General features: G+C 43.0%; 1 protein-coding gene across 1 annotated transcript in view; it reads left to right on the top strand.

Moving 5' to 3' along the window:
- The first annotated feature begins 4,692 nt into the window (after positions 1–4,692).
- Positions 4,693–11,042, top strand: part of CEP126 (centrosomal protein 126) — an 88,414-nt gene continuing 82,064 nt past the window's right edge. The window contains exon 1 of the mRNA XM_040631297.1: positions 4,693–4,958. Within this exon, the coding sequence (XP_040487231.1) occupies positions 4,831–4,958 (128 nt within the window). The 5' untranslated portion in view covers positions 4,693–4,830. The remainder of the gene's footprint in view (positions 4,959–11,042) is intronic.

The following is an 11,042-nucleotide window of genomic DNA, read 5'->3' as shown; positions in this document are numbered from 1 at the left end:
GAAGTAGACATGAGTGATGGAGTAGAAAGAATGTTATATTGAAATTGTTTTTTACAAAAACACTAAGCAGAAATTTAGTCGATGCAGGACAGCTAATTCAGTGTAAAGTAAGCTTGCCCTGAATCCAGCTTCCAGTGATGGTCATAGTAACCACATAAATGCCAAATTTCTAGGACTCTGATTTGTATGTTTTACATCTGTGCTACTAAAACTTCAAAAATTCTGGGTGTCAGGGAATATTATTGAAAATTACTGCTCTCCGAGAGCTGATAGATCAATGTCCGTAAGGAGTCTCCAAATACTCCCTTACCCAATTCCATCTCTTCATTCTATAAACATGACTAAATATTCACTATACTAAAATTAAATAAAATAAAAGGATCCAAACCTTTCCTGAGTCTTGCTTCCTGGTCCAGGTATTACGTTCTCCACTCCCTTTCCCAGCCCGAGAGCTACCGGGCAGGGACAGCACCATAGTGTTTCTGGAGCTAATAATGCTGACTGGGGCACAGTAGACACTCAAATGCTGATTAGTGCATTAATACCTTCAAACAATTAGGTATTCTCTGACTGTACTTCCTCACCACCCGCTATTAATCCCAAACACTCTTCTCTCTTATTATCAGAGTTTTTCCAGGGGGCAGCATGAGGTGGCTGGGAGACTGGAATCTGAGACCAAACTGCCTGGGTTCGAATGTGAATTCCGTCACGCCTTTGCTCTGGGACCTTGTGCAAAGTCATCTAACATCACTATAGCTTAACTACTTCCTTTGTAGAATGAGGATTATGCTCTGCATTCAGTGATTTAATATACATAAGCACTCAGCACAGTGCCTGGGAGAAAGCAGGCACTCGAATGTTAGGGGTTACTATTATTACTATTATTTGGCTTGATCTACAATGCAGTTCTAACATTGCTGACAATGTTCATGGCCTTTATAATCTGTATTAGGACTAGATGAGCACTTATTTTTAATTTCTGGTTGAAGTCTTATGAAATTTGTAATAAATATGGCAGAACTTAAGTTAATTTTAAATCAGCCAGATGTTAAAATTCTTTGTTCTTTCATAGCTTTCCCAGAAACAAATCCAGGAAATTCTTACTGGAGCAAGAAAATACTTCAGCAGAAGACGGAAAAAAATAGCCTCAGCCAAGATGAAAGTGAAAGCTCAGGAAATTGTCCCTCACAGGCTGCTTTGCATAACTCAAAAGGTTATTAGAGTATTCAAATTAGGTAAGTTATGTAGACATGCTTTGTAACATAAAGGGGTTATTATTTCTTTTGTAAACAGAACATCATTAACAGTTTATGAGGCATGTTAATGACGTTGGGTGTCTACTAGGCATCTCCTCCTTAGCTCGTCTGAAGCCCAAATCTTACTCCTTCCACCTTCAATCTGTTCCTCCCCATCTTAGTAAATGGCAATACCCTTCATCCAGTTGGTCCAGCCCCAAATCACAGTCACATTTGACTCTTTTTTTCCCTCACTTGAAACACAGCCATTTCACCCACTTGCCACAACCATTCGTCAACCTCTTACTGGCTCAAGGTTTAAAATTCTTTTTTTTTTTAAAGATTCCACTTATTTATTTGACAGAGATAGAGACAGCCAGCGAGAGAGGGAACAAAAGCAGGGGGAGTGGGAGAGGAAGAAGCAGGCTCATAGCAGAGGAGCCCGATGTGGGGCTCGATCCCACAACGCCGGGATCACGCCCTGAGCCGAAGGCAGACGCTCAACCGCTGTGCCACCCAGGTGCCCCAAGGTTTAAAATTCTGAACACTTCTGGGGCCCTTCGGTGGCCTAGCCAGTTAAGCAACTGCCTTTGGCTCAGGTCATGATTCCAGGGTCCTAGGATGGAGCCCTATGTGGGCTCATGGCTCAGTGGAAAGCCTGCTTCTCCTTCTTCCTCTGCCCCTACACCCACATATGCTCTCTCTCAAATAAAAATAAAATCTCTAAAAATAAATAAATAAAATTGTGAACACATTTTACCACCTTGATTACCACCATCCTACTCCCAGTCTCCATAATCTCTCACCTAACCTACTACAATATCATTCAAACTAACCTCATCGTATCTAGTCTTATCAACTATAGTCTAAGCTTCCCTACCAAAGCTATAGTGATTCTTTCTAAAGGTTAACTTAGATCACATTATTCTGCAGCTCAAAACTCTCCAATGGCTTCCGCTTCATTTGCATTTGGATTTTACATCGATTCCTTGAATACTGTGTCAGTCCCTGCTAAATCTAAACTACATCCCCAAAGCATTTCTCCAATCTCAAGTGTTAGCACACTTTCCCTCCCTCACCCTGTTCTAGTCACAGTGTCTTCTTGCTGGTCTATGAACACATCAAATATAATTCTGCCCTCAGAGCCTTTTTTACTTATAGCACCCTCTGCCTATAATATTCTTCATCCAGCTATCTGCATGGCAACCTCCTTTCTTCATTTATACTCTGCCTTAATTTCCCTTAATCAGAAGCTCTCCCTGAGCACCATATCTAAAATAGAATTATATCAGTCTCTATTCCCCTATACTACTCCATTTTTCTCACAGTGATTTTCACTATCTAATATATTGTCATGGGCAAGAAAAATAAATACAAGCTCCATGAGCATAAGGACTTTGCAGTTTTTTTCACCACTGTATCCCCAGCAGCTAGAAAGTCTTTGGGACATAGTAGGTGCTCAATATACATTTCCTTAATAAAAGAATAAATTATACATATTAAAAGAATGAATAAAATATTTATAAAATAAAAATATCATATAACATATATACAATATGTTATACTGCGGTTTTAAAGTACAAAAGAATTAAGCATTGTATTCAATGCAGATGTATCTTCTGATAAAAATACAAACTTTAGTGTAATATTCTTTTTGTTGCTTGAATCATACTTGACTTTCCTGTCAAGAGAAAAAGTTTATAAATGCCTCATTATCTATTATCCAAATATGTAATCTTAAAGTCTCTTTTTTTTAGAATCTAGGACTATACAACTTAAATAAACGTGGAAACTGATCAATATTTTGAAGAAATAAATAATTTAAAGGTTTAAAAAAAAAGATCCTGTGATTAAAAAAAGAAACTAACAGCACTGTGCTTAAAGTTTCTTTTCTTCTTGGTCTTCATTGCAAAACAAAATTTGAATGAAGAATGATTAATATGAACAAGCATTTCTAGGCACTTGAGAAACCAAGCTGTGCTTCCTAATGCTAATAGTCATGCAACAAAGCAAGAGGGTGCCTAGGAATTACAAAATGCCAAACTAATAAGATAGCAAAAGTTAGGCTTTGAGGAAGTCTAAGCACGCCTAAGTACTCCCAACAGCAATCACAATCTTCTCACTTTGGCGTACACTTTGCACTGCCCGCTTTTCTTACTCTCTTTTAAATAGGCCCTAGAGAAACAGACTTGTGATGATAGCACTGGGAACAGAATCAAGGTCAACGGTGTGGCTAGGCCAGTCTAAAACTTGCCAAGATAGCTAATGGTCCATGTATATACATTTAGTCTTTCTTTGCCAAAATTACATATTCTATCTTCTTGGCATTGTCCTGAAGGAAACTTAAGTGCTTTGTGTGTTAAATCAAAGCTGGATTTGCTGTGGCATTTTAAAATCCCAGTCACCAAATGACATTTCAATTTGAGTCACTGCATCGAACTTTGCAAAAACTGTTTTAAATAGTTTCAACTGGAAAAGTTTATTTGAACTCTAAAAATGAACAAATTAATTCACAAAGGCAGAGACATTTCAAAGCCGAGTGAGTGATTTTTATTTGGTTTGTACATTCTGCTTCCAATCTGGGAGTTTTTCCACCAAAAAAAAAAAAAAAAAAAACCCTGGCTGAAACACAATCGGAATTTATACGTACTTTTCTATTGAGCTCCAACAGAAATTTTCAGCCTTTTTTTCACATTTGCACTTGCAAAGCCATTACATTAACGGCTCAGAAACCCATTCAGTTTTGCACACCTCCTGCAGCACTCTAAGCATGGTGATGTGTTTTGGCAGACTCTCCGGGAGATCTCTAAATTAAATCTGGACTTCTTTCCAGGCCACCGACGCGGCGATGGGCTGTCTCCAGAATCTGGCAGCAGGGCAGGCATCATCAGGAGCCGTGGAAAGGCAGATCTTTACAGCAGGGAGAGGTAAGGGAGAGACTGCCGAGGAGCTGGCAGAGCATCACGGCGGTGAGGGAATGCCCAGGAAGGGAAATTTCCACCTCGTCCAGCCTGGGGAAAGGGACGGTGTCTGGGGATACTCATGCCTCCAAAGACTCCCAGCTCGAACCCCACATGATTCGGTGGTTCCATCGACAATCCCCCCCCCTCCCACCCCGAATGAACCCGTGGCAACCCTCGCATCCCTCAACAGCCCCACGACAACATCCTCAGGACCAGGGAGCAGGGACTGCCTGAGCCATGCGCTAACACACCACGCCGTTCGGGGCTGCTGCGCAGACTCGATTCCCGGGAGGCCTGGTCCCGCCCACGCCGCCTATTGGCTGCCCGGCGCGTAGCCCCGCCCCGCCCCGGCGCCCTGGTTTCCGTCGCCAAGGACGCGGCGTCCGTCGGTTGCCAAGATGGCGGCGGCGTCGGCGGGGCCGCTGTCGCCCCCTCCGCCAGTGCCGGGCAAGGTCGCCGCCGCGGCCGCCACAGCCACCATCGCTGCTGCACGGGAACCGAGGCTGCCGCGGCCAACCCTTCCGCGCCCGTGACGCGAGGCCTGAGAGACGGAGTGGAGGGAGGAGGAGGAGGCCGGGGCTGCCATGAGGGAGGCGACAGCGGCGGGCGGGGAGGCGGCGCTGAGGTGAAGGATGCTGGCCTGGAGGCCTGGAGCCCGGAGCGCAGTCGCGGAACGGGACCCCGAGTCGTCGGACGCCCGCGACGGAGCCCCCTTCAGCCCCCGCTTGGGCCGCGGGCGCTGCCGGCCTGCCGCCGACCTGTATCCTTCCGGGGGTGGTGGCCGGGGTGGCGGCGTGGGCGGCGGGCCCCTCGCCCCCTGGGACCCCGCGGACTTGGGGCAGGCTGGGCGCGGGGGTGCGCCCCGGCTGTGGGGCGGTGGGCTTCCCGGCCCTGCGCCCGACCCCCGCCGTCCGAATCCTTGAGCGCCGTCCCCCCTTCTCCGCTGTCGTCCCGGTGCGTGAGCCCCGTCCCCCATCCCCCACGTCGGGTCCAGTAGCTGTCCCTCCTCCCCACTGTCCGGGTCCGTGAGCCCCGTCCCCATCCCCCACTGTGGTACCGTGAGCCCTCGTCCCCCATCCCCCACCGTCCGGGTCCTTGAGCCCCGTCCCCCTCATCCCCCCACTGTCCGGGTCCGTGAGCCCCGTCCCCCCATCCCCTGCCGGGGTCCCCTCCCCCACGCCTGGCCTCGAAGCGAGGTTTTCTGGAACGTCGGAGCACCGACCCGCATTGTGCGGGCATTGCTCGGCGGCCTTCAGAACCACGCCTCTGTGTTCTGTGCACCTCCTGGTTCACCGTGCCGCCGGGAGGGAAGAATCCCGCGAGTTAAAGGTCTCCGTGTCCTGCGAGAGTCGGAGTTAGCAGGTCAGGCTGGCACAGCCCCGGTTCATTCGCAGAGCGGTCGGTTTACGGTGGGCGTCGGGCGGTCAGGGGGACCGCCTGCCCCGGGATGAGCTGGAGCCCGCCTCCGCCGCGGCCACGGCTGCTCCATCTCCATAGAGAGTTCAGAAGGGAAGAGTTGTGTTTGCGGAATGTGGAGCGTGTGTCCCACTTCCGAGGACGCTAGGAGGGTGACAAGTCGCGTGGTGCTGGTGGCGGGGCTGGCGGAGGCCGGGACGGGCGGTGGCGGCCTCCGCAGTCACTCCCGCGGCAGAATGCAGTGACTTCTGTCTCCGCTCTGCCGGTGTCCCTACCCCGCGCTGGCCCCGGTTCTGAGACGATGCGCTTTGACAGCGAGCGAGCACAGGCTCTGACGTGCGCTATCGTGGGCTTCGGGGTGCAGACCCCGTGACAGTGAGGACGGCAGGTGTGGACGGAACTTCCCCTGACCTTGCGGCTCCTGCCGCTGGCCTCTCAGCGAGCCATCGCTCTCCCTGGCCGGTTACTTGTCCCCAAAACTGCGCTCTCAGACATGTGTTCTGAAACAAACGGGCTCGTTCCCTATACATTTGATCTTGTTCCCTTGACGTTGTATTTTCATAAACACTGAAGTCCTATTACACTGACCCTAATTTATTCTAAATCGGAAAATGGGGAAGCAGGGTCAATGGCTCATTGACACAGTGTATCTTTCCATCATTTTCAGGAATGAAATGGTCGTAGACTTCGTTTTTTATTTCAAGAAAATATTTTTATTTTTTTTATTTATTTTTATTTTTTTATAATGATTTTTTATTATATTATGTTAGTCACCATACAGTACATCCCAGGTTTCCGATGTAAGGCTCGATGATTCATTAGGTGTTATAGACTTCGTTTTTTAAATGGATGTAGTGGGAACACTGATTAAACATCAGAAAATGGTTGTAAATGAATTAGTAGTACCTCAAAGGAACAAAACCAAACATTAATTCCAGAATTGTAATCATGGTTTCCTGTAACGAAATACATTACTAAAAACATACTTAAATACTACATCTATGGTTGGAATTAAGAAAGCTGTAAATGACTATTTCAATAGATGCCCAAGAGGCTTTAATGAAATCCAACAACTTCTGCTAATATGTGCGTGTACATATATGTAAATATGTATCTACACATCTATCTTTTGCTTATATATATGTATGTATGTATACATATATGACATATATATAAGTTTAAATTGGGATAAAGAGATTCTTTAACATAGTAAGGGCTATGACACTAAATCAAGAATATCATTATATTACTAATTGGAAAAACACTTAAGTACCTTTTGTAAGTATTTGAATGTTCTTAATGTCTGTAATGTTTTCCATTGGATACCTGTTAACAGAGTAGGAGCTCAAATTTATTGAACAAATAACTAAATGGGGGGAGAACAAACGAAAAAACTTTAGTCATAAAATAAGCAAGTGCCTTGGTAAAATTTCTACATGTAATTTCTGAATGTGAATTCAGTACTCAGAGACCATCCAGCTTTCTGTTGAAGACATTTTCTTTCTCAAGTCAGAATCCCCTGACTCAAAGGCTATGAAAGAACAAAACCCTATAAAGTTCATCTAATTAAAATTACCTAAATTTCTATCATTTCAATCTAGAATAGAAATTGAATAAATTTTTCTTTTAAAAAAAATGTGAGGGAGCACCTGGGTGGCTCAGTCAGTTAAGCGTCTGCCTTCTGCTCAGGTTATGACCTGGGGTCCTGGGATCAAATCCCTCATCGGGCTCCCCGCTTGGTGGGGGGGGGCCTGCTTCTCTCCTCTCCCCTCAGTCGTGCTCTCTCTCTTCCTCTCTCTCAAATAAATAAAATCTTTAAAAAATAAAAAAGGTGAAAGATCTCTCGTGTTCCCTTCACACTGTGCCTCTTTTTTCTCACAAATATCTCTTTTCCCCTTTCATTTTATTTTAGCACCCACTTTGCCTGTCCCTTCTCTACCTGGTTTATACCCTATTCTTGATTGCCTACACATGTTCTCTCTGGCATCCTTGGTCCTTTGCACCCCTATTCCTCTACCTCAACCACCCAAAAACTACTAGAGTCTTACTTCTCTACTCCTTCACTGGAGTAATAACAATGCTGTCAGAGAAAAATCGCAAAACAATACAACTGACTCCACACAGGTGAACAGTTCCCAGCTTCGCCTGAACAAGAACACGGATCTCTGTTGTTCCTCTTAATCCCTGTGCCAGATCTTTATCATCTCCCCCAGCTCTCAGTAGACTGTCTTACTACATCATGAGACAGTAGACACCAGGAAGGCTCTCAGGTCCTTCTTCACAAAACACAAACCCACATACTACAAAACATCACCCCCAACCCCCAACCCCATCTTTTTTTCCAGGCTCACTGATGGGATATCACTTTTACAGTAGAAGATGAGTCTATTCACCTGTGTCTTATTAACATAGTCTTTTTTATTTTTCTGTCTTATTAACGTAGTCTTTTTTATTTTCCTCCTCTGTACCCCTAGATTATAAATTATCCCACCTTATAATTTATTTCAACTTGTAATGGCATTCTTGCCCTCCAGCCTCTAAACACCCTCAGGTCTTGGCTATCCTTAAAACAAACTAAACTAACAATCAAACCCTTTGATCATAAGAGCCCTTTTAACTTTGTTCTAGTATCTCCTGTCTCCATATTCAGACCTCTAAAAAGAGTAGTCTAAATTCACCATCTCTACCTTGAGTCACACTCGGTACTACATTCTAAAATTAACTTAAGCCAATAAAATATAAATATGAGATTGTAAAAGAATACTAACAGAAAATAGAATTTCGTATTTTTCATGTGTTTGAAGGTATAGTAAGTTTACCTTTTGAAAGGAAAGAAATTTTAAGGGAAAAATATTTCAAAGGTGACTCATTAATTTAAAACTTCAGTGGAAGGAGAAATTGTATAAATACAATGATCCAGGAAAAATACTTAACACTATAGTAGAGGATTAGTATCTACACTATCTCTATTGAATTTATTGAAATTGATTTTTTAAGAAATCAACTTCTCAATAGATGAATGGCCAGTGACTGTGAGCTAACAATTCACCAAAGAGGAAAATAAAAATTAGTCATCATACATGGAAAGTAGTCTATTTTGTTAATACATATATAATAAAACATGGTTTTCCACATGGTCTTTCTAGGGGAAAAAAAGTACTATCCTATGCTCGTGAGGTTTTGAAACATACATACATACATTTTTAATGACATAAGTTTGTATAACACTTTTAGAAACCTATTTTTGTCTGTAAGGCACTAAAGTCTATAAAAAATGTATGTATCTTTTGTCCCGTATATCTACTGAAAATTTTCTCCAAGGAACTTGTTCAGCGAGATTTTTATTAAGCCATTATTATTTTATTTTATTTTATTTTATTTTATTTTATTTTTTAAAAGATGTTATTTATTTGACAGACAGAGAGACAGCCAGCGAGAGAGGGAACACAAGCAGGGGGAGTGGGAGAGGAAGAAGCAGGCTCCTAGCGGAGGAGCCCAATGTGGGGCTCGATCCCAGGACTCTGGGATCACGCCCTGAGCTGAAGGCAGATGCTCAATGACTGAGCCACCCAGGCGCCCCCCATTATTCCATTTTAAGCACCATGCCAGGCACTGGAGTTACAGAAATGCCGAGGAGACGTGTACTCATAGGATGTACTCGTGAAGGTGTCGAGTCTCCAGGGAGGGTTTTCTCCTAGAAAATAGGAGGGGAACTGCTTGAGATGGCTCTGAATCATGGGTGGAGTTAGCCAAGCATGTGCGGAGAGATGGTGGCATGATGTGTCAGGGCTTGTTCTGTTGGTAAGTGTCTTCGGGTGTGGTCAAAGGATTCATGCAGGAAAGTGTTGAGATTTGAAGTTGAAAAAACAGACCAGATTATAATGCTTTATATACTAGGTCAGGAGATTTAGAATTTATTGTGAATGTAACAGGGAGCTTTAAGAGAATAAGAATGAGAAATCCAGTCAGATTTGCATTTAGCAGGTTTTGAGGGGGTTCATAATGAAATATATGCAGTCTCCTTATCTGAGCTCACGATGTCTAAAAGTACAATTTTTTCCCCAGGGCAAGTGAAATAAATGTTCAGTTCTAATACCAAGTCAGATTTTTTTTTTTTTACACAGAGCACATGCTGGTCACATACTAACACTAATTGTATACCTGTTAGCTGTTCCACAGAAAGTCATTGCCTCCTTAGTATGAGGCTGAGACTATATTGACCAGTCAGATAGCACTGTTGCTCGTCCACTGGAGATACAAGCCATTGTCCTTAACTTTATGCTGTCGTTAGAGATATGAAAATCCATCTGGAGAAAAATTTAGAAGAAGAGCGATTTAGAAGAAGAGCGTCAAATATTACTGCAGCAACAAAAAATATGTCGAAATCGAGCACGTAAATATTTTGTGGAATCAAACCGGAGAAAAAAGTAAGTAATTGTATTTTCTTCAGAAGTGTAGAAATGCGAAGTCATAAATTCATAGTTTCTCTACTTTGTAGCATTTTATGAACCTAAGTCATGACATTGCTTTTTCTGTAAAACACTGATCAAGATTTGTGTGCCTTCATAAATTTTCTTGTTGTTTTTCTGCCTACAGCACAAAGTTGGTTCGTTCCACTGAGTGGGACCATAGCAGTCTTTTCTTGTCATAGGGTGTCTTGCACAGTGTCATGGGATTGCTGCAAAATGTGCTATCCTCTTTGTTTTCTGTATCTCTCACAGTAAATTAAAAGATTACTAATTAGTGTTTAGTCTCTAATGGAATGTAATTTGATTTTAATTTACTATTCACTTTTATATAATTTTTCTATATAGCTATGCTCATTCATCCAATCAGAAAATGGGGGAAAATATAAATAATGGTGGAAATATGATGCAGAGAATATTTTAAGTGACTACCATTAAAAAAAAAGAAAGCTTTCTAAGCTGGAAGCCTAATAAAATAGAAGAATGAACCATCCAGTCACTGCTTAACATTTTTCAAGGTTTCTTTGAATGATTAGATTTTGTTTTTTAGACAGATTGTTAATAATGTTTTTGCTACCTTGTCGGTGTTTCGTCAGTACATCAATAGCAAATCCCTAGAGTGTATTAACTACATCATTGGGCATGTGTTGCAAATCCCACTTGAGGAATACAAAATTGTTTACCTGTAACTTTGTTGTGGCATTGAATTTCTCTTTAGATTAACCCTTTCACTGTCTGGTGTAGTTGAAGTTACTTAATGAAGCTTGTGTTTTGTATTTGTGTCTTACTGTTTTTCTCCTACCTCTTATCTCCAGGGGCGTATAAAAGGCACACAACGGGTGTTCAATAAAGATGCATAGTCATATGGTGCATAAGTCATGGGCTCTGGAGTCAGAAGAGATCTAGGTTTAAGTCCCCATTCCATGAGTTAGAGTAATTTACTTAATCTCTTTGAGCCTCGG

Source organism: Ursus maritimus, unplaced genomic scaffold, assembly GCF_017311325.1.
Source record: "Ursus maritimus isolate PB19 unplaced genomic scaffold, ASM1731132v1 scaffold_16, whole genome shotgun sequence".
In the NCBI taxonomy this organism is placed as follows: domain Eukaryota; kingdom Metazoa; phylum Chordata; class Mammalia; order Carnivora; family Ursidae; genus Ursus; species Ursus maritimus.
Note: the sequence above shows the minus strand (reverse complement) of the source record. Positions and strands in the feature narration are given on the sequence as shown.